This window comes from Halichoeres trimaculatus, unplaced genomic scaffold (genome assembly GCF_033239565.1).
Source record: "Halichoeres trimaculatus isolate MK-OKI-2021-1 unplaced genomic scaffold, fHalTri1.1 fHalTri1_scaffold_1, whole genome shotgun sequence".
Taxonomy (NCBI): Eukaryota; Metazoa; Chordata; class Actinopteri; order Labriformes; family Labridae; genus Halichoeres; species Halichoeres trimaculatus.
In genome coordinates, this window is record NW_027437179.1 from 2,593,354 (window position 1) to 2,617,831 (window position 24,478).

Genomic DNA, 24,478 nt, shown 5'->3' on the forward strand with positions numbered 1-24,478 from the left:
ATTGAGCGAAAGGAGCTGAAATTTCCCATGAATTTCAGATGGAGAAAATTTTTCAGAAAAGGCTGAATAATTCAAAAAGTTTGAGGGTTAAAGATGAGAAAAGTCATAGCACACATCTCCAGAAGAAGCTGAATAGTTCAAAATTTGAATTGTGAAAACCGGACAAAATTTGAAGGAGGAGTAGAGACCCAAAAAACGTACAGAATCGGAAGAAGAAGAATAAAGTAGGAGAACATTATGTTGAAATGCTGAGTCAACATAATCAGAGTCAGAATCTGGTTTCATTGCCAAGAACATTTGCACATTTGCACATACAAAGAATTTGACTTGGCGTACTGGTGCTAACAATTAACAGGAAAATAACATGATACTAGCAACTAAATAATACAGTTTCAAGCTATACATATAGCATATATACATATATATATATAGAAATAGAATATTGAAAAAGACAAGAAAAAAAAGAAGAAAAAATGTGAAAAGATTAAAGAATCATTTAAAAAACAAGAAGCAAAAGATAAAAGGCGCAATGTTAAGCTTTGCAATTTAAAGTCCAATGTGCATTAATGTAATGCATAAGAAGAGAGAAAATCAGTCGCATGGGGAGAATCACAACCCGGTGACCGTCCTTGGTGCCATCTCAATGCAATATGGAGAATGGACAATTTACAATGAGGCTAACCTGACTATCGTTAGCTGACACCAAAGTTTTGTATAATGTGTTTATTTTGATGAAACTATATCACTAAAATCAAATTAAATATAAATAATAAAAATGATGAGTCTTCTGTAGCAGACTTTACCGCCCCACTGTGGTGTTAATCTGCTTAGACTGACTCTGTGTGTATGTTCAGACTGACCTTGGGGAGAATTTAAAGTGTGTTTGCTCTTAATGTGCAGGAGCAAAGATGATTCCTCTGCGTCTGTGGAGGGACCAAGGTTTACCGTCCACAATAATGGGTCCCTGGAAATACTCAGTGTGGAGAAAGATGACGGTGGGCAGTACACCTGTGTGGCTAAAAATGTAGAAGGAGTGACGGCCATTGAAGCCATGCTTTATGTGAAAGGTAAACAGTCTGGGCTCTAAAACTTTCTTAGTGGCTCCTGGTCCTTGAAACATCACTAATAAGATTGTGCTTCTGCAAGATCCTACCAGAATAGTCGTGCCCCCGGAGGACCTGCAGATCTTAATAGGTACCACGGCCAAGCTTTCATGCCTGGCAGAGTATGACAAGTCCTTCAACAATGACTTTGAGCTCCTGTGGGAAAAAGATGATATGGAAATAGCCCTCAACTGCACTGAGAACGCAAGGTAGGAAAGTCAGTTATTTTTATTCCTGTTTTCATACAGCAATGCAGTCTTCCCTCTGTGATTAAGACAGCAATGCAGTCTTAATCACAGAGGGAAAGTAGTTTTACATAGTAGTTTAACAATCAATATCCTATCTTCTTCTTTCTGTCAACAGATACCTTGTGGTGGACGGTGTTCTCCAGATTATCAATGTAAGCCACATGGACAAGGGTGTGTACAGATGTGTGGCAAGAACTCCAGTTGACCAAAAGACAGCCTCAGCACTGCTCACTGTGTTAGGTAAGCTTAAATACAAATAACATTTTTGCCCCAGGTCAATAGATCAGCAACCCCCCGGGTGCTTCATTATCACACCAGTGCACCACAATACAGCGTGAGCGCGCATCAAGGCTAGGAGAGCAGTATTTGGTCCGGTTATAACTCATTTAGGACAAGTTTTGAACAGCCCAACAGAAACAGCTGCAGACTATGCAAGAATGCAGCTCACTTCCCATCCTGTAGTACTCAAGGTGATTTGATTGAAAATTTGCTCTCTTGGACTGCTGATTGCTGATATTGATTTTTGCAGGATGTTTACAAATTCATGGTGTTTTGGCTTTTTTTAGATGTCCCTGAACCGCCCGAGTACTTGATACTGTCTGAACACAAGAGCAAAAGTGTGAGACTGAAATGGATCCCTGGAGACGATCACAACAGCTCAACAATAGGTAAGAGAAATTACAGTGTTTGAGCAGACGTCATAGACAGAGCTGTACACAACACATAGCTCATCAGGGTCTGTGGCTTTCATTGACAGAAACTGAGGACCAGCTGTTCAATTCTGAGAGCTTTAAAAATGTGGCCCACAGAAGTGTCATACTTTTCCTTGCTATGGAGGATACATCAGGAGAATCCTTCACAGCCCAAGAAATCCTCAAATACTTGTTGTACCATAGATTAAAGTGAGGAGCTTCTATGTGATCTTCAAAAAGTCCCCCTTCTAGATATATGCTTGATTTAATCCACACCCTAAAATGAGATGACCAGGGCCAATACAGGTTATTCTTAAATGCTTTTTCTCGGCTTCTCAATCAGATGGGCATGACTGGACTGATTTACGGCACGTCAAAATTTCTGTGACAACACCACGCTGGTTTAGTAGTGAGAAGAGAGGTCTGTGTTTTTCTCTGCTGTAAACAATTCCTATGGCTAGCGATGGTTGACACTGGGGCCTAAAGGACAGAAGAGCAGAAGAAAGATAAACAGGAGAGAGAAAGAATGAGCATGAGCTAAAGACTAAAACACAAGCTAAATGCTAAAACATGGGCTGGCCAAAGGATGTAGTGGAAAAATTATACTTTGCAGATTTTGCAGATGGTGAACTTTATTTTACACTTGCTCTTTTCTTTTCACTTCTTCTGTTGGCTCTTGAGCATCATGATAACCTTCGATAAGCTTCCTCTTTTACCTTTAACTTCTTTAAAAGATTCTAAAAATTGTTAAACCACATTATGATAATAAACTTTCCATTTTAGGTCTCAGCAATTTCTGTTTACCACTCTCTGTTGCTTTCTTTGCTTTGCAAAACCTTATAATAAAAATCCACAAGCTAAAAGCGATAACACGGCTAAAAGCCTAAAAGCAGGCTGAATGCTTGATCACAGATCAAAGACTAAAACATAAGCTAAATGCTAAAACACATGTTAAAATCTGAAACACAAGCTAAAGGCTAAAACAAAAAGCTAAAGGGTGAAATATGAGTTAAGGGCTACCACATGCGACAAGGCCAAAAAACGAGCTAAAAGCTAAAACACAAGTTAAAGGCTAAAATGAAAGCTATAAGCAACAGCATGGCTGGTAGCCACAAAACAGGCTAAATGCGTAATCACAGGTCTAAGGCTAAAACACAAGCTAAATGCTGAAAAACAAGCTAAAGGCTAAAACACATGTTAAAATCTAAAACATGTTAAATTCTGAAACATTAGCTAAAGACTGAAACACAAGCTAAAGGATAAAACACTGGTTAAAAGCTAAAAAATGAGGTAAAGGCTAATAGATCAAGCTGAAAGATAAAAATAAAACAAGCTAAAAGCAGAAACATGAGCTTAAGGCTCAAACAAGAGAAGTTAATAGGACCCTCCCCCTCATTGTCCTCTGGGGTAGAATGAGTCAGAAGGTGTTAGATCCAGCTCTTGGTGAATACTTAGCACTGAATGTTGTTGAAGGTTGAACTATACTGCCTGTCCAAAAAACAAAGTTGGCACCGCGATTTAACTAAGCAAATAAGTACAAGCCTCCTATTGGATGATGACTGCATGGGCAATTTATTCTATGAATTGCTTCTCATTTTTAAAACAACCATGTGGCAAAACACATCCCGTGGTTTAGGGAAAGATGATAGTCTGTTTGAGAAGGGTCAAATCGTTAAGTAGGTTTTTCCATAAATAGGTTTTCCTTCCCTGATGGCACCGCCATATTTCGTGTCAGACACGATCATCATCAGTGCAAGATCTTGGTAAAAAAAAAAACAATGCAACACTGGATAGAAATAAATCTTGTGACACTGCAGAAGCCTATGAAAACAACACCACAAGGAATGCATGCTTTAATCAAAGCTAAAGGTGGTCCAACAAAATATTAGAGTGTGTGGTCTTTTTTTCTAGGCCAAGCAGTGTATATTGTTTCAGTGATTAATTTTGGTTAGTTATGGATACATTTTTCGACATAAATAATAATAATAACAATAATGTTAAAAAAAAAATTCTTCTTGCACTCAATGGAAGCACCAGCAGCCAAATAACTTGTAGCACCTTAATCACACTAAATAAGGTTTTTCACTTTTGTCTAAATTTTTGCTTGTTTTGTATGTTGCTCTGGACAACAGCATCTGCTGAGTGAAATTTTAGAATTGTAATAGCCTGTTAAATGTGGTATTGAGTTTTAACTAGGGCTGTCATTTTAACACGTTAATTACATTAATTACTTACACCGCAAATTAACGCGTTATAAAAATTAACGCAGATTAATCTGGATCCCAAACCCAGGGGGTGGTTAAAGACCCACTTATTTTCAAACGTCTGGCATTTACAAACCGTTTGTCCTACTTGGAAAATGTGGTGTTCTCATCAGATTTTCAAATTTCTGATGGTCCCTGAATACATCACACATGACGTCAGCAACATGCTTTCAAAGGGGGGGGGGGATTTTGGGCGACTGCTGTCCACAGCTCGTTTATTGACACGTCCTTTTTTAAAATCTGTACAAAATCAACCGTTTGCTCGAGCTCAATTCTGTAAAAATAGATAATTCTACACTCATTACTGAATTACACAAATACAGAATGATGGATATTTGCCCAGTACTTAAATATTAAGAATAATTTGAAAATTTGCTTCCATTTTCCTGGTGTCATGTTTCAATTTTGGGCTGCTCTGCACCAATGAGCAACAGTTTGTGTGTTCAGAGCATGAAAAACTGAAGATACTTCACTCTTCTTTGATCCAGGACTTAAATAAAGTATTTTGTACATAGTTCCTCACAGTTTTTAGCCTTTAGCCCTGGTTCTCCTGACCTCATAGAAGTGTAGAAGTTCAAATTGCAGTGAAAATTGAGTCCACATCGAGTTAAAATGTGACAGAAGCAAAAACCGTCCTAAAAATCAAATCAGCTTTTCTTAGGTGCAGGACTGTGTAGATTTTGTAAAGATAGAACCATAAAACTTTTTTCATGTGTTCCTTATGCCTCAGGGTACCTAAAAATATGTTGTATATATTCCCACCTTATTATTATTTTTTTTTAATGTCTTTTAATGTAATTTTAATGTCCTGGAATTCAAATTCTTTATTTTGGAACCTTAAGCAGATATGAGATTAAAATGAGATTAATTAGATTAATAAATTACAAATCCTGTAATTAATTAGATTAATTTTTTTAATTGCCTAACAGTACTAGTTTTAACACAACCTCAAGCTTTACAAATGTTATAGAAAGAAATGCTGATCCCTGAAATTACTGTCCTAGTGAATTGGGACACAGCTAATGAGTCCCTGTCAATGCATTACTGCAGTAAATACACATTGTTTTGCATCCTTCTGCTTGTGAACATGTTTCTTTGAATCCATAATTGATTAATTCTAGTATGAATTATGACTGGTCTAAGGCATTTTCTGCACTCTGAACTAATATAGTTAATGGACTTCTCTGATTTTCTTTCCACCTCTGAACAGAGTTTATTATTGAGTACGAGGAAAGCCAGTGGGAGCCAGGTAACTGGAAAGTGATGCTCCGAGTACCAGGGAACCATAACTCGGCTGTCCTAAAGCTTCATGGCCACGTTGACTACAGCTTCCGGGTGTCTGCTGTTAATGCTATAGGGCGGGGTCTCCACAGCAAACCTACGGAGAGATACAAAACCCCTCCAGCAGGTTTAAGGATTCATCTTCTATCATTATCAATTAATTTTTTTTTTTTTTGATGCAGTTCCCGAGTCTCTTGAGCTTTCACTGCCGCTGCTCTGTGAGCTGAAAAGCCATCAGACCTACATGAAAATGGATTCAGTTTGTGTTGAATCTGCTCTCTTGTATGCCTACTTCATTGGAGATTTTTTGCACCACCAACAGAGACAAAAAACTATACTCTTTCTTTTCTGCAGCTCCTGACAAGAACCCAGAAAATATCAAAATCAAAGGTCATTTGCCACATGAAATGGATATCAACTGGGAGGTAAGAAACAGAATGTAATCTTTTGTCGTACTCTTACAGAGAATACTGTAATGCTGCTTACCTTTGCCTTTGTATGACTTATTCATGTTAAATAAGCTAGAGTGCTGAGGCCCAGTCTTATCAGTGTACAATGAGAAATCACAACAGAAACTGAAGGAATCACAGAAAGTCAATTACTGGCTGTGGCTCAAATCTCAAGATGTTTTATTTTTAATTTTTTTTTTTTTTTGGGGGGGGGGGGGGGGGGGGGGACTCTTTGATTCAGAGCACCTGTTGATTCTTGGATCAGAAAGAGGGAGGAGAGATTTTTCTCTCTTTGCATACAATAAAACTTTCAGCTTTATTTTGTACAGATGGAGCAATCTTGCACCCACTGGTTAATCTGTCATGGCTACATTGGCCTTTGAATCCTGTATTTATGAGCTCTTCCTTTGTTGATGATCATTCTGGTTTTGTTGCTTCCCTTCTTTGAACACATTTGTCTTCTGTCTATGATAAAGAGGGCCCATGCTCTTCAGGTCATGGTTTCATTGCACAATGGAATGACACACTGCAAGTGTTAGTTTCTGTTGGCGTTCTTCATTGAGACAGTGACAGAGAATGGTAAAATGTGTCAGGCATCTTTTGCAGCTTTGAAAATAGTATTCCTCTCATTATTCTTTTCTTTCAATGTTCAGCCCCTGTTACCCATTGAGCACAACGGCCCCGGTCTGGAGTATAAAGTGAGTTACAGGAGACAGGATGTGGATGAGGGCTGGACGGAGCACATGGTGAAGAGGCACTCGTTTGTGGTGAAGAACACTCCAACTTTTGTTCCTTATGAGATCAAGATCCAGGCCAGGAACCACCAGGGCTGGGGCCCTGAGCCCAAGATAGAGACTGGCTACTCAGGAGAGGACTGTGAGTTCTGATCCTCTTTAACCTGGTACAGTTTAACTGCACCTATTCATTTTTGTTTTTCATTTGTGTCACACAAAAGAAAAAAGTAAAGCCAACTAGGACATACATGCTAGCTCATTCATAGTTTCCTATAGTTTGATGTAAGTTCTTTACACACACTCACACACTCACAGGCAGGGGAAAGATCCTAAGTTTTTAGCACAACACTGTCATCGTTTGTATCTAAGGGTGTATTCACACCTGGATCGTTTGAAACAGACAAAAAAAAAAGTCCAGTTTTTTGGGCATATGTGAACACAGCAATCGCTCTCAGATGCGGGACAAAACAAGCGGGGTGGAGATCGCCAAAAATAGGTGGTCTCAGCTTGCTTCCATTCAAGCCCTGTAGCGGTTCCTGTGCAGTGAGAACACAAACGACCCAGCAACCGGCACAACTGACTCATAACTGTGGCTCACACTGTAGTGATGGGGCAGTAATGAGCCCGGTTGACAACTTGCACAGTCAAAATGGTAGAAGAAGAATGAGTAGAGGAATCAACAATGGGTGCGTCTCAAAGCTCCAAAGTTCCATCCTTCCTTCCTCCACTTGCGTCGTTCTCTTGCGTCTTAGTCCCTCCCACCAGAGATGCATGGGAGAGACGCGAGGAAATAAAGAGAGGAGAGGGGAACGGAGGAGATTCGTTTTTAGAGCAATGGGACATCCTCTCCTTCGGAGCGTCACATGAAGCGACGAGTTTCAGTGATGACGGCATCAGCTGATCACCTCTGGATCATCTGTCAGTCAGCTCTAACAGCTGTTTGTGCGTCTGGGCACGTGCGCTGTAATAACTCTGATCAAACAGAAACAGTAACAGAGATTTGTCTGTTCCTTTAACCAGTTAAACACACACGTAACCATAAAGAAAACCTGTTCTCTGTTTATTCTGTGTGCTGTTTAGAAGCTCACGGATCACTTTTCCGGTAAAATGCGTAATTGTGAGATTATTTATGAATTATTTAGCCTTTATCTTGAGCCCATCTGATCGTGAACTCTGAAGCTTCAGAGTTCACGATCAGATAAAGTGGGTTATATTACTATCAATATGACCCACCTTATTGTGTCTCAGGAAGATATTATTGATCAGTCAGTTTTCTGTATTAATCCTCTGATTATATTGATTTGATGATGGTTGTGTTCAGTGTTTTGTGCTGTAAACTCACAGCGAACCCTTTAATACCAGATTTATGATCAGTTTCTGAACGATCCTCCGTGCCCGTCCTCAGCTTGTCTTTTCTCTCATTAAACTCCGTTGTGTTTGTGAAGTTTCATGTGAAGTCTGAGCTGCTGCAGCGTCCAATCAGAGAATGATATTCCATATGGGGGCGTGTCGGTCAGTGAAAAAACTTCCGCAAAGCCGGCTCTCGTGTCTCCTCGATCATAGCTCCTCCGATCAGTCTCCTCTCTCCTCTCTCCTCTCTCCTCTGAGCGCAATTATCGTTTTGGGACAGTCTTCAAAATGGCGACTGGGAAAGTACTTCCGGTGTCGTGGAGGAGATAGGACGGAGGAAGCACGAAGTTAACGCATTGAGACGCACCCAATGACAGAAGAAGAAGTAGAGAAGCCTAAAGAACAGAAAAAATGAGTCGTGGGCTCACGTGGAACAGCGAGGAAATATAATGCCTCATTGAAATCTGGGTAGAGGAGCACATCTGCCAAATGCTGGACTCTACTCATAATAATACAGAGTCTTAAGACATGCAACAGGATATTATTTTCCACAGGCAGTCAGGACTCTTGAAAAACTGCACATGTTGTTCATGTAGCACACTGGTACATGAGCCATATAAACGCTATGATGCAAACTAGCCACACACGTTGTTGATGCTCCATGGCAGGTAAGAACATGAATGAATGAATGAAGATAGGGAAACTCCCCGCCTTCCGGGTATAATTTCTGTCCGTTGAGAGAAAAAAATCGATCGTGCTTGACATTTGTTTGCAACTTTGGACCGCAAGAGACTTTCGCCAAACAAACCAAGTGACAATTGCTACAATTGCATCATTTTTGCCCCTGAATCAGTACAAAGCAAATGAGCCACTAAGAAAAAAAAGGAATATCATCTCATGTTGACACCAAGCACATTTCAGCCATCATCAAATCACAGAACCAGTCCTCCAAAATTAAAATCCGCAGCACCTGAAAAGAATTTAGCTTTGTTCATAGTCACTTTCTGTTTTTCTAGGAAAACAAGTGCATCCTGTTTTTTTTTCTTTTCTTTTTCTTTGTAAAATTACATTCTGTAGTGATTTTGGTAGATGGTTCATTTTTTTTTAAAGATGAAGCTGTTCTGTATGAAATGGTGCAGGGAGCCACTTTTTGTAGTTATTCTAAAACAATACAGCTTTTAATGCTGAGGGAGAACAGCATCCAGTCATCATCCTGTATAAGCTACCTATGGCTTTAGTAGAAACTGCTGTTTAGGTAAACAGTACAGCTTTGGTGTGTGAAAAAAGCCATGAAATATGCTTCAGAATTAACCCTTTGACATGCACTTCATGAAATACATCTGCTAAAATATTGGTTAGTAGAATAGCAATGCCGCCTCTTTATTTAGCAACAACGCAGAAGTTATTTGTCAGATTATCCAACCAGGAGGCAGATATGCAAATCAACCAGCTGGTCTGCCATTATTTCAGAATCAGAGTCGATATCATAATATGTAAATCAATGTATCACACAGAATCATATTAAAGCTTTTTGATGTATATCATTTTTTTTCTTTCTTTTTAGCTTTATGGTTTGAACAACAGTGTTCATCATTTAAATGTGTGCCACTAATCTGCCATTTAGTTCTGCATTGAACTAGATGGCAGGTTAGCACTGCTCTGTGTCACTTCTGTTTGTTTAATCAGCATTCAGACAACAGTATATCGGTACAGCAGTGCCACCCAGTGGATACAATTGAAGTCATTTACTTTGGCAGTTGATGTGATTATAACCTAAACAAAGGTTTTTAGAGTTTTCAGTACAACAACATGGTGGCTTAAAAAAGGTCAATGGCACAGTTACAATTAGGGATGGGTACCTTTCACACTTGAAATGATACGGTACTGATGCCCGGTACCTGGCAATCGGTACCTGTCTTCAACAGTACCAATTTCCGGTACTTTTTTGTGTTTATGTGGCAAACAATATCAGTTTGTCTGATAACATTTTTTTTTCATATTTTCATATTAACATATAAAGTCTTCAATATATAACCTTGTAATGCTGTGTTCATGTCCAGTATGGAAAATCACCTACTATTCCACTCCCTCACAATGACAAGGATGCATTTAGGTACCTAAACATGGTACCTTTTGATTTTACGTGAATCCATACCCGGTATGTTTGACAGAATTTGGGCGGTACCTACCTAATAATAATAATCATAATAATAATAATAATAATATGTATTTTTATTGTAATATTTCTGTTACCATTATTACTTTGACTGACACCATGCAAAGTGACCAATTTTCTAACCATGTGATTCTTTGGGCTTTTCCTCAAACTAAGGGTCTGAGTTCCATTGTTCTGAACTTTGGCTCTCAGGAGAAAAGCAATTGTTTAATGAGTCTGTTGTATTTTTTGTGTTTAGCTTTCTTCTGGACTTGCCCACATGAAGTCACCTCAGGTTATGAACTTACACCCAAATGTGTCTCCAATTTAATGTGGTGTTGATCCTCCCATAAAATCCCTCAGCTCAGTAGTTTCATTATTCCCACCTGGTTGGTGAATGATCACCAGTCAGCTGGTTAAACTAAAGCTAGACACTGGAAAAATCTGAAATCTATGCAAATGTTGTGTGTTATTTTGGTCAAATCTGTCTCATTAGCCTTACTATGACCCAAATTTACCTGACAAGTTTAGAAATAGTCTTATGTAAGGTATTAAAGACAAAAAATGTGCCTGAATAGTTTATAAGGGATTAAAAAAAATCAGCATGTAGAGCAAGACAAATTAATTTGTCTAGTTCCTTGAAATATGAAAAATGTCTTAATATGAGAACTAAAAAAGCTATTTTTTACTTGCCCCATTGCTAGACTTTTATTTTACACTTTACATGCAATTAAGAGCAATTTTTTTTCTTTGATGCTTTGAAGTAGGACATCCCTCTGGACTTTTCTGGTGAATGTGGCTCATTATAGGTCTAATAAGACAATTTTTGCTAAAAATAACAACACTTGCTTCGTTTTCATTTTTCTTTCTTGTTTTTTTTTTTTTTTTTTTTTTTTGCAGTAGGGTCTGATTAAATTCATCCAAAGCCCTTGTTCCTGTTCAGTAGTGATCACTAAATGTTCTTAGTTGTTTAGCATGCCCAGCACATTTTATCCTGTGTTTTGTTACTTATTTAGCATACTGTTTAATCATATTGAGTTGTTATTGAAAGCCTGTTTCCATCACTGTGTATTTCTGACTTCCTCCTGGGTTTCGGTAAACTGTAATATATTTTGCATTTGCAGTTCCATCTGCTGCACCTGAAGATGTTGCTGTCTGGGTGATGAACAGCTCCATGGTCAAGGTTAGCTGGACGCGTGTTCATAGGGACAAGTTGCGTGGACACCTGGGAGGCTACAGGGTAAAACCTCACATCAGAGCCTTGTTTAGAGACTCGGTTTAAAACGAATGGCCTTGGTCACAAGGTTTGCCTTTTGTCACCTGAACTGGTTAAATATTTTCCTGCTCAAACAAAGTAACTCATTCAGCACTTTCTGACACATTTTTGTTCATGTAATTTATACCACAATGTCTAGTGACAGCTGTTTAATATGTTTATGTCACTTCCTTGTTGTAGATAAATTGGTGGCGTCTGCGTAGTCTGGTTAAGTCAAAGAAAAGCCATGGAGAAAAACAAACACTGACACTCCCTGGGGACCAGAGCCATGTTGTGGTAACAGGGCTGATGCCCTTCTCTGAGTACAACCTCATTGTTATGACCTTCAATGGGCGGGGAAGCGGCCCGGGCAGCCATCCCGTCAACTTCAAAACTCCAGAGGGAGGTGAGTTTGTAGAAAACAGGATGGAGTGTATTGATCCACCACTACTCGAAGACAATCTGTTATTACCCACGGTATGTGGGCCGGAAAGGTGGACAGTTGACTGTGTGCATTCCCTTCTTTACCCCCACAGTCCCTGAAAAAAATCCTGTTTTCAGGGTCACAGATGTACAGAAGCATTCTGTGTCTCTGGACTGGGTCCCTCCACTCGAGCCCAATGGAGTTCTCACAGGGTACCTCCTGGAGTATCAGCTAAGTATGTTTCCCTTATAAAAATATATTAATGTAGAATGTACGTTTGGTATATGTGTGTGTGTGTGTGTGTGTGTGTGTGTGTGTGTGTGTGTGTGTGTGTGTGTGTGTGTGTGTGTGTGTGTGTGTGTGTGTGCGTAATTATATAAACTATATGTATCTTGTTTATCTTTTCACCAGTGTTTATATGGTATACCTTCTTGCATTCTTCTTTTTAATATTGATAATTGTTTGTATTTTTTTACAATGAAAATAAATGTGTTTACTGCCAGGACAAAAAGTGACTTCTGTCTGAATAACTAATTTCTCTGTCAGTGCAGAACAGTCAATTTGTCATACCTCAGTACTTTGTACATTAAAAGCTACGACAATCATGAGTTTGCCCAATCAGAGCAACAGCTCACCTGACTGACAGGTGGGCTAATGTAGATGTTAGGGAGGAGGATCAAAGTACCCCTCTTCAGTTTAGCATTTCAGATTTGGCTCCCAATGACAACAGGCTTTAATACTCTGAATCAGATGGGTGACATCACAGATACGTACATGCATTTATTATACAGTCTGTATTAACATTAATGAAAAAAAAACTACAACACTTTCTTAAAGGGGGGGAACCATAGGTCACATTGCATCATGTGAAATCTTAACACGCTAGTGGCCCAACATTTAATGGAGGTCAAGCTTAGTAATGGAATTTGTCGTCATGCTCTTAGTATAAACTTAAAGGGCTCTAATTTCGTAGACCAGGCGCAGGCGCACCTGCCCTGCGCCGGCCTTGGCCGTACGCACAGGGTGTGACCGGCGCACTTTGCAAGTTTCCTGCAGTGCCAAGAGAGGCGCAGTACAGGCTCAGATGAGTGCAGAGCTGCGCGTCCACGCCTCCCTCCGCCAAAATGGCAGAGAGGGAGGAGAAAAGCCATGAGTGGGTTTAACACAGCCGAGTGCTGTTTTCACCAATCAAATGAGCGCCTCTCCTCGCCTTTAAATGCCCTGCAGCCGAGGCGCAGCGTCTGATTGGTCTGACTGATCTACAGCACCGCGGAGAGAGTGCTGGTAGCGGATACAGTCAGAGCTGCTGTGCCTGCAGCAGGACAATGGACAGTTGGGCGCATCGGAGGACACGACACGCGTCACCTTGTGGGCCAGCTCCCGGGACAGATTTAATCTGTTCCTTTGTCTTTATCTGGAGTAAAAAATAAAGAGACAGTTACACAGCTGGCTTATCCATTCGGAATACTTTTGATCCACCTGCACTCCTGGTTTGTCATCGCCAAGCAGAGCCTTTGGTGATACACTGTATACTCTCCCAGTGTCTCCACCTCATCCTCCTTACAACAATGTACTCCATCTTTTTAGATCACGTTAAAAATAAAGATTAAAACAGAGAAATATGGGAAATCACGGGTAAATCCTGAGTGACACACATTTATTTCTTTTTCTTCGTCTTTTCTCTCCCTCTTTTCTTTGAATTAAATGAAATGAGAGAACCAGATATACTCAGTATCAGATGTTAAGGCTGTTTATTGTTTAATTGTAAGATGTGCATCAAATTCTAGCTGCCGTCTGGTTCACTTTCCATTATGACAAACGGCTTTAATCTGACATCAGATGTGACGGGACAGTTAATTTAGATATAAATGTATATGCTGGTTCAGACAGTTATATTAAATAGTGTTTGCTGTGATTGTTTATTGCATTAAAATGTGCCTGACACTCTGGAAATCTGCCTCTGAGGCTTTGATGACATGAGCGCACATGTGCGCCTGTCACCAAATTACAGCTGCGTGGGGTGCGCTCTGCTTTGCGCTGAGGATAGACCAGGTTGGAGCTGGCGAGCTCTCAGTGCACTTTTTTGGCACGAAATTGTCACTGCGCCAACATGAATCTGCCGACACCTCCCCCTGGTGCGCCGTCAACTCCCCCTGGCGCGCCGTCACACCCATCTCTGCGCAGACGGTCTACCAACCTGCGTCAACATGAATCTGCTGACACCTCCCCCTGGTGCGCAGTCAACTCCCCCTGGCGCGCCGTCACACCCATCTCTGCGCAGACGGTCTACCAAATTGTCAAATTGGCAGCGCACGGCGGCGCGCCGCACGAAATTAGCACTGCTCAGGCTGTTCCAGGCTTGCGCCTCCTGCGCTGCGCCACGAAATTAGAGCCCAAAGAGTTTGTGTCTTCAGAAGGAGGCCTCAGTAAAACACCAGACTACTTTCACAGACAATAAATTGAAAGAGTGCCTGCTATTTTTCTCATCATAACATTATAAGCCAACGTAATTTATTCACTATGAGAAAATATAGGTGCACAATGGGCTCTAATTTCGTGGCGCACCACTGCCGTGCGCTGCCAATTTGACAATTTGGTAGACGGTCTGTGCAGAGATAGGTGTGACTGCTCGCCAGGGGGAGTTGACGGGGCACCAGGGGGAGATTCATGTTGGCGCAGTGACAATTTTGTGCCAAAAAAGTGCGCTGAAAGCTCGCCGGCTCCAACCTGGTCTATCCTTGGCGCAAAGCGGCTCCGCAGCTGTAATTTGGTGACAGGCGCACATGTCATCAAAGCCTCAGAGGCAGGTTTCCAGAGTGTCAGGCACATTTTAATGCAGTAAACAATCATAGCAATCACTATTTAATGTAACCGTCTGAACCAGCATATACATTTATATCTATATTAACTGTCCCGTTACATCTGATGTCAGATTAAAGCCGTTTGTCATAATGGAAAGTTAACCTGACGGCAGCTGGAAGTTTGATGCACATCTTACAATTAAACAATAAACAGCCTTAACATCTTATACTGAGTATATATCTGGCTTCTCTCATTTTATTTAATTCAGAGAAGAAATGGTAGCACCCCTCTCACAACAAAGGTTACCTGAACACCTGTTGTATTTGTTTTCGTGACAAAGAACACAAATGTCACCTTACCTTCCGTGTTGCTTTACCAAGTGAAAAAGAGTGGCAGTATAGAGACTGATACAACAGAAAGAGGTTTGAGCTTCGAATGGGCAGGACATAATCTATGTGTTTGCAGGAATAGAATTTCAAATTAAGAACATGCAGATTACAAACTGTGTTTCCATGAAGCACACAAAGAAAACAGTTAAAATTATAAAACTGTCTCAAGATTTTCTGAAAAGTATAAACTTAAGCTTAACTGAATCACAAAGAATCATAAAGTCAGGAGAAGGATAAAGCTCACTGATACATTGATTGATTTCTTGACATATCTTAAAAGTTTCAGCAGACTGTGATCCCAACACACGCTCTCTGTATTTTTGTATCCAGTCAATGACACTGAAGAAGTGGGACCACTGCAGACCGTAGGCATAAGCAAACCTGACACCAACAAGTGGATTCTGCGTGACCTGGAGCCAGTGAGCAGATACAAGTTCTACCTTCGCTCCTGCACCACCGTGGGCTGCGGGCCTGTTGCCACAGAGGAATGCACCACTACACTAGAAACAAGTAAGTGGAAAATCTGTGTGAAGCACTGGCAGGCAAAATCCAGTCTTAATAAAGTCAGTGACAGACCCATTTCACCATGACAAAATGGATTTGAACTAGTGGACTCATGATGTACGCCTGGACAGCCAAGCTTTTCATATCTCCATGTAAGTCATTTCTGTGGATAAACAATTTCATATGGATGTAGAGGTGCTTTTCATTTGTCATAGTCATAAAAGAGCAAGTGCTTATTGATTGGGCAGAGAGCTGAAACAATCACCTAAGAAAGAAAATTGCTTTGAGCAAAAGGGAAACTAGTTTTTACCACTGGATGGTGTAATCATGAAGGAGTTGCTGGGTGAGTTATCATACTTTGTCATCCTATAGCATCCTTTTTTGAAAATTTAATGTTATATCTTGATGGCTGCGTGCCACAGCTGGCTCACACTCATCTTTAAACCTCAGGCAGTGAGAATGTGAATGACGAGATAGGAAATTGTACAGGAACACATATTTGGGTTAGTTAAGCTTTGGTAAAAAACAAAACTGCAGCATCTCTCTGATACCATCAGTATAACCAATATGGCTTTGCTTTAAATACAGATGCATCCTAAAAACCAAAGCAGGTGTGTCCAGAGTCAGGCCAGTGGCCAATTGTGACCTTAGGTCCATTTCTTAGCACCATCACCAATTGTTGCTGAGGTTGCTTTTATTTTTGACAGCCCAGCTCTAGCTCTTCAGAATTTGAAAAGTAAAGGAATTACTGAAAATCTTAAATCATGAGCTCAATAAAGAAACATGAAACGTGAAACTGTTAACTAAAACACATTAAGAAGTCTACCTTACTTGATTTGACCCCACACCTCTGATTACAAACTTAAAAATGTTGGGTTATTCAAATAACCCAACCACAGGCTCAATTTGACTACACTTTTGGGTTCTTTTTACTCAGCCAGTTGGGTTGTTCAAAAAACCCAACGTTACCCACAAGAAGCTATCGCTTATGTTAACTACAAATGACCAAGAGCTCACAATTTTGTTTGTTTGTATTTATTCACATGTTGTGTCATTGGTGGCATGCCACAGCAAACACAGCTTTTACTCAGTTACTTATTGATTTACAACAGGCATGGTTTTGTATTTTAATTGTATTCTGTTGTCAGTATGAGTGTATGTATGAGCGAATGTGCATCAGATGTGAGCAGCACTGCACTTTGTCTATGACAAATTAACCTCCGGGGACAATAAAGTTTATCTTATCTTACAATCACTGCTTCACACGCTCATATAAATGGTAAATGGACTTGAGCTTATATAACCTTTTTCTCGTCTTTGACTACACAAAGCCACTTTACACCGCAGGTTACACCTACCCATTCACACTCACATTCATCTACTGATGGTTTTCAGTTTCTATGCTAGTCCATCAGTACTCTCACACGTTAACACCCTTTCATGCCCATTTACAAGCCACTGATGCAGCAGTGGGAGTACTTCAGTAACTTAAGTGTCTTGCCCAAGGACACATCCCCACATGTTGCCTGGATCTTGGCTCGAACCTGCAACCTCCCGATCACTGACCAAGCGCACTATCCAACTGCGCCACTGACGCCCGTGTCTTGAGCCAACATACACGGTTACTGCAGTGAGCTTTATATACATTTTATTATATAAATTGAACATTGTGGTGAAAGAATAGTGCACACGTAGCAAACCGCTGCTAGATGGCGGTACTGCACGTAGAACCCCGCAAAGACAATCATGGTTGGGCCATAACGAGACTTGCCCATCCAGCGTCCTGACTGCAAGCAGCTGAGGGGGGGGGGGTCGAATGAGTGGGGGTAAACTGGGGGTAGCTGTTAGTCTAAGCATGCGCAAGCATCAACCCAACATGTTGGGTAGTCCGAAATAACCCAACACAATATAATGAAAATTACAACTCAACAGCTAGTAACTCAACTGCCAACTACAATAACCCAGCAATCTGGGTATTTAGATTACCCAATTTAATGAAAACAACTCAATCAAACTAACCAACAGTCTCAACCCAGCTCTTGGGTTGAAAAATATAACCCAACAATTTTTTGTGTGTAGCAAAAATAACATGCAGCAACAAGTTTTTTTTTACAAGACTGTAAAAACACTGTATAGACCCCATATCTTTGATTAGCAAAAAAAAAAAAAAAAAAAAAAAATGCAGCAACGTGTCTGTTTTAACAAATAAATTCCTGCTTATATGAGATAGTAATGTCATAAATACAGGAGGGCTTTCTTTTTTTTCAAATGAATGCAATATGCCACCATAAGTTTCCACCATCAATATCCAAGAAATCACTGTAAAAAAAAAAAAGCCAGATTTTGCTTTTCATTTGACCGACTTACATCTCACCGTTAAACTTTGCCTGATGGTGTGGTGTGAACATAAGAACTTTGGTCTTGGTGCTGAAATCAATTCATGTTCTGAGAAGATCCAAACGACCACAGAAAAACAACATTCAGAAATGATTTTGGCCCTTGTAATCTCTTTTTAAAGTAGTGGATTACAAACAGGCAAATTTTGTAAAATTAAGACTATTTCAAAATCCCTTTTAAAGTCCTCTCAGGGACTTTAATTATGTTCTAAATGATTACATTAAAGGGGACATATCATGCTGATCCATGATTTAATACTTACATATAATAAATTTGAAAACAAGACCTTTCACCCCCTGAATTTTCAAAAAATGAGATATTGCATTTCTTCTGAAATCCTAGAACGAAGATTTGATGCCTCTGAAAATAGGTTTGGCCGCGAGATTTCGACCTTCATGACAACACGAGGATCCTTTCTTTTTATTGGAGTAATCTGATAAAGCAGCTCCTCCTCTGTGATGTCAGTTAGTCACACAACCGCCAACGAGGGATACACCCACCAAGAGCCGAGTATAAACATATAAACTATACATGTTACAGTACCGGTTTGACTCACCACACTGAAGTGTCCTGAGATGATCTGTGTCCAGGTGGATTTTCTTCCTCCTGAGCTGCAGAACTACTACTGTGAGCCCAATAACTTTATGTAAACAAAAACAGCATCTCTGCTCACTGGCAGTTCCTCCCAATGTGTCTGTTAATTACTCGAAACAATGCCGCTGATAATATTCTAGCTATGGAAATCTACTCCATTCTGCCCTCCCTGAACATAGGTGCTCAGCTCGGCAGATTGCTGAACAGTTCTTAGTAAAAGAGACCTTTCTTGTTGATTTGGTCATTTATTTAGACTCAACACACAAGGCTCTTTAAGAGGGACATAAAACGATGAACACAGCCTAACTGAGTTAACAAAAGTGATCCTCAACCAGCTAGATTCGGCTAGCGAAAGTCTGCTAGCTTAATGCTAACATCAATCGAAAATCCTATTGATTTGCTAACACAATTAGCATTGTGACTATGTTACTGTCTATGAACTTATGATAGCTTTCCCAGACAAACAAAAAAAACTCTACCTATCAATACCCACAGGGAAAAAATTTCCTGGCTCTTAAAATGAAAAGAAATGATTTAAACTGCAAATATTCAGGAGCTGCTTGTTGCTGTTTCTCTGCAGAATTTCTCTGTCTGCACTATTGAAGCGGTAGATAATAATAATAAGACATACTGCTGAGCCTTTTAGCTGTTTAATGAACATTAAACAGCTAAAAGGCCATGCATTATTCAACATTTTGGCACCAATATTTTTACTTATACTGGGAATCAATATCTGCCCCTAATATCAGTTATTGGTCTCCTGACTGGGTTGAAGTTATAAAACGATGCAGAATAAGCAAATGTTGATGCAAAAACTTGTTCAGAATGCAGGATAAAAAAGGCTATAAATGTTTTCCATGGTTTCAATTAGACCTGAAAAACATCCTGAAAAAATTCTCATGATAAAATCCACATCAAAAACATCTTAAAAAAAACTTGAATATTTTCCTCATACCCCCCCTAATGGAGAACGATCTCCATTAGGGAGAAACACTGCAGAAAACTGACCACTGATCATCTGGTTTAATTGCACAAACTAAAAGAAATGGTTATCAAGCCGAGCATTCATCTGTTACTTTCATTGTCTATGAACATGTCAGTACGAGCAGCTGACTCTCAGTCATTTCCAAAAACCCAAATGCGTCTCTCTGAAAAACGTTTGGACTCCCCTAACTAAAGTTTTTCATTCAAGTCATGAAAAGACAAAAAGCACAACTTAACTTTGAGTTTGAGCTGCTGGTGTTAAAAATGTGATAGATTACTCAGTGTCACAGACAGAAACTTTACTGGTTCCTCAGGGTTGCTTATTTGCCCACCGAAGAGCCAGAAAGACTTTTTTTTTCCCTGCAGTTGTGTGTTATGACTAGATAAATCTCTCAAGATTTGAACACAAATGTTGATTTCTGACAGCTCTGTCATCATGCACCATCAATACATATGTAAGCGTATATGCGTGCTCTGTGAACACAGATATAAACATTGCTGATGTGTATTTACAGCTCGCTTTGCTTTCTCTTTTCCTGTCTTTATTTCCTCCAGCTTTGACTCTGGCTTTCACTGTTGGCATCAGTATGTAGATCTGTGTCTGTGTGCAAAATATGGAATATCATACAGCTATCATACATGTTTAACATAGTTGGTTTTTACTTCAGTAGAGCATGCATTACTTAAGTTAGAAATGTGGACAGCCATGAATATAAGATGCCTGAGTGTCTCAGGCTGAAATAGTTAGATAAATATTTTTGTTGTGGCAGAAGAGCACCAGACACTCATTGGCCCTCATTTATCAAACGTGCTTACGCCTGAAAAATGGGTGTACGCTCCTTTCCATGCACAGATCGGCATTTATCAATCTGAACGTGGGCGTCGGGTGCGCTCAAATCCCACGCCAGGTCTGAGTTCATGTACTCAAGTTTCATATTAGTGGAGAGCAGGGTGCGGCGAGGGAAATCCGTCAGTGGAGGAGAGTTATGAACACAAAACATTTTCACATATAAAAACGGATGTTCTTTGATTAGTATTTAGATCCTTGATTTAGATACGACACCAAGAATGCTTTTAAATGTTCACTTTTCTTCCGCAATTCTATAAAATACTTCGCTATGAAAGAGCAGCAGGAGCTGTCAGCTGATTTCTATGTTTAAAAATTGTTTCCTCGATTGGTTTACCTAAAACATTTGTAAACAGAGAGGCTGTTATCAGCTTTCAATGCACTCCCATGTTCAGTGCAAAGTCTCCGCAGAGAACACTCAGACGACGCGGGACCAAACTTTTATAACAGATTTTTTTAAGGAAGTTGTATTGATTAAAAGATTTACTGTGAAGATGATTAGATGATATTGATCCTCACAATATTATCATATAAACGTAAACTGTGTGCGAAAAAGTTCAGTTTCAACTTCATAACTAAGGACGTTCATTTACACAAGATCACAACCTATGTGCTCGTCTTTTGTTGCAAATAATCCTAAAACTCTGGTCTACCCGTGCGTAATTGCGCACTATCGACAAATTCAGCTCCTTTCCCTCCTCAGTCTGTGACAGGTTCTGACTGGAATCTGCAACTTCTTTCAGAGCTCAAACACATTTTTAAACGCCAACTTTCCACATTTCTGAACCTGAACGGAACCAATTAATAATATTGTGGCTTCTATTAGTCAGGCATCACAGATCTATTAATCAATGTATAAACGAAGGATGTGTACATTAAATGTTAAAAACTCTGTCATATTTTAGTTTGTCACATCCATGCTGCTTACAGCTGCAGTGATTTCCTTGCAGGTGAGTTTTTTTCTGATCCGCTCTATTTTTCCGACTGCCAAACAACGCGGTGTCATTTCCTCTCTACCTGTTGCTATGGCGTTGTCGATTACCAGCATGGAGAAGTTCCCTTTTTCCCGTAATGCGTCCCTCCGTGTCGTAAATTCTGTGGGTTTGGCCAGCTGAACCTTGAATATTTAGGGGCGTGTTATGTAAATTACAAATGTTTTCAGCCACCACATTTATCGACAGCTGATCAGGCGTACGCCGTGATTGGCCCTGGTACTCACGCTTGATAAATCACATGTGGACGTTGCCTTAAGCTGATTTTTACACCCAGATCTGCGCAAATTCCCACACAAATGAGGGCCATTGTCTTTGCAGATAATTGACCTTGTCTGCAGTGTGCCCCTATCATCAGCAGAGAGTACACTGATGCCTCCTCGGATTAGAAAAAATGTCAGCTCCTCCTTCCATGAAGTTTGTGGTTTTCTTTTGAACGGTTAAGATAATGAGTTGAGTAATCATTAAGTTATATTAATGTTGGCTCATCAGTGACTGTAAACAACAAGTGACTTTTATCCCAGCAACAGCAGACTCAGTGTAAACTGACTACCTCAAGCTCAGGGGAAAATGATGCTTCAGGAAACAAACCTGGGAGTAAGCGTTTTGAGTGCCACGCATTACGTCAACAAACAAGGCTTGATATTAACTTTTTTGCTCACCAGCCACTGTGGCTTCTGGTTTCCCAAAATTACTAGCCACTCAGCATTTTCACTAGCCACAAGTTTGTTGTTGGATAATTATGTTTAATATGATTAAAGCCAATAATGAAATGCTAAAGTTTACTTGAACTAAATTTACAACCTTTTTAATGTAAATGACCTCTGTTTACACTCAAAGATGTGAGTGAAGGTTTAAATTAGATCCCGACCGATATGGGATTTTTGGGGCCGATTCTGACACCGATACTGGGGGCAAAAAAAGCCGATATCCAATATATCGGCCAATATCCGATATATCAACTGATACCTGATATATTGGCTGATATATATAATAATTCATTGATATACACGGGATATATACTGTATATAATCATAAATCACAATACCCATATGATTCAAGATAGAGACAGAACACTTTTAAATTAAAACAAGGAACTTAAGTTATAAAACTGTCAACATAAGAACTGTAGCGTAAACCAGTGATAAATAAGAACAAGCTGTGAACACAATAATAACTAAAGAAGTCAAACTGTAAACACCTTTAATAAATAAGTCAAACTTTAAACACAGTAAGTATAAAAAAAAATGTAAACACACAATGAGCAACTTAAACAACGTTCAAACACCAAATTATAGTCTTACATTAGATAATGGTGGACGTGTGAATTAATAGTAGCATTTATCTCTGTTTGTCTCTCAAAAAAGCAACTAACACGAGCATTAACCCACTGATGCAGCAAAATGGGGATGTAAATGTGGGATTCATGAAATCCAATTAATGTTTTTTTTTTGTGAAAATATTTTTGAAGCCATTAGCCCTGGACTTAGTCAACTTTTTTACAAAACAGGTTTGTCAAAGCTTATTTCAGACAATGGTCAGAGAGCAAACCAACAGCTTGAGTTTACTGACCGCTGACAGGTACCAACCTTCGTAACCATCTGGTGCAAAAACTCTTCAGACAAGAAATGTTGGTTTTACTAATTAAGTGCTGTCAACTGGTTCCACAAAACTGTGTTGTTTAAATCAGGCATGCAAAACACATATAAAGTAAATCTAACTGGACTATCTGACTTCAAAGCCAAACGATATTACTACACTGCATGAACACAATAGCATTATATTGGAATTACTGGGCCCACATTACGTTAACATAATGTGACTGAGTTTAACTAACTGAACACAAACAAACATTATTAACGTGGTAGGTTTGTGTTTATGCAATCCCTTGGCTGTACTGCTTAAATCACAAAGTTACATAAGGTTTGTAATGGGGAGTGAGGAGGGAACACAGTGGACGCATGCCCCTGCCCTGCACCCCAGTGAATAAAACAAGGAAATTTGAGGTTAGCAAGCAAACCTCAAATGTCCTTATTTTTAACAAAATATTCTTTACAAGGTGATGATATGAAATGAATATTATAGTGTCTCATAGTAGAGTATCTTTGTGTGTGTGTTGGATTGAAGTGAGATGGTTATGTTTGTTTTAATGAACTGTGTCCTGCAGCCTTGAAATCTCTATTTCATTATTCTAAAGAAACCGTATTAGGTTTCTGTAAAATCTTAACAGTTTAGTCATTTTAACCAAACGAAGTTGCAGAATATGCTCCCTCCAGGTGACAGCTATTTAAAAGTCCTCCTAAATACAATAGTCTATTATGGGTACTGAATATTATCCTATGGAGTAGATGTCTTCAACAGCCAACAGCCTCTAAGGCCCGAGACATTTTTTTTTTTTATATGAATTTGTTTTTTAAATTTTCAAATGATTATCCCCAAATGTTTAAACTTTTCCTCATGGTATTGTCTGAGAACACAAATTCATTGATACACAGAGGCTGCAGATGCCATCTTTCAGTCAAAAATGAACACATTCAAAAGCAACGATAGCTGACTCAAACTGCATGCAGGTTTACTCAGCATTAACTCCTAGCTCCTAAAGACAGGGGAGAAGGAAGAAATACCATCAAACTGCTATTCTGTAGTGTTTGATGGTGAATGCTCAGGCACATGTAGTCCACTGGAGTGGAAGTGTCAGTAACTTCATGAAAAAATAAATGTAAAAAAAAAAAAAAAAACTTGAGACATTTTTTCTCTACCCTCATTTAAGATAAAAACTCTCGAGGAAAACATCTTGACACAGGCTTTCATGATTCATTTATCAGAAGGTTAAAAGCTGGTTTTGATTTCCCTACATCCCACAGGGAGATCTGGAGCTATACTCTGAGCTGTGGAGCTGTGGAGTGCACTCATGTGTAGGGGACAAATATGTCTAATTGTCATAGATTGATTTGTTGGCACCCGTCTTGCCCTGTACTTGCCGCTGAATTGAACCAGAGGTCACCTGACCTTCT

General features: G+C 39.6%; 1 protein-coding gene across 3 annotated transcripts in view; it reads left to right on the forward strand.

Annotated features, from left to right (window-relative positions):
* chl1b (cell adhesion molecule L1-like b) overlaps window positions 1–24,478 on the forward strand; it is a 128,092-nt gene that overhangs the window by 87,985 nt on the left and 15,629 nt on the right. For 2 of the 3 annotated variants that reach the window (XM_074675300.1, XM_074675382.1), the window contains exons 13-23: window positions 901–1,067; window positions 1,147–1,312; window positions 1,467–1,591; window positions 1,918–2,019; window positions 5,518–5,715; window positions 5,943–6,013; window positions 6,691–6,913; window positions 11,401–11,516; window positions 11,733–11,937; window positions 12,068–12,190; window positions 15,477–15,656. In XM_074675300.1, coding sequence (XP_074531401.1) covers window positions 901–1,067; window positions 1,147–1,312; window positions 1,467–1,591; window positions 1,918–2,019; window positions 5,518–5,715; window positions 5,943–6,013; window positions 6,691–6,913; window positions 11,401–11,516; window positions 11,733–11,937; window positions 12,068–12,190; window positions 15,477–15,656 — 1,676 coding nt within the window. Of the gene's footprint in view, window positions 1–900; window positions 1,068–1,146; window positions 1,313–1,466; window positions 1,592–1,917; window positions 2,020–5,517; window positions 5,716–5,942; window positions 6,014–6,690; window positions 6,914–11,400; window positions 11,517–11,732; window positions 11,938–12,067; window positions 12,191–15,476; window positions 15,657–24,478 lie in introns of those variants that run through there. The other variant, XM_074675471.1, reaches the window with a different exon arrangement.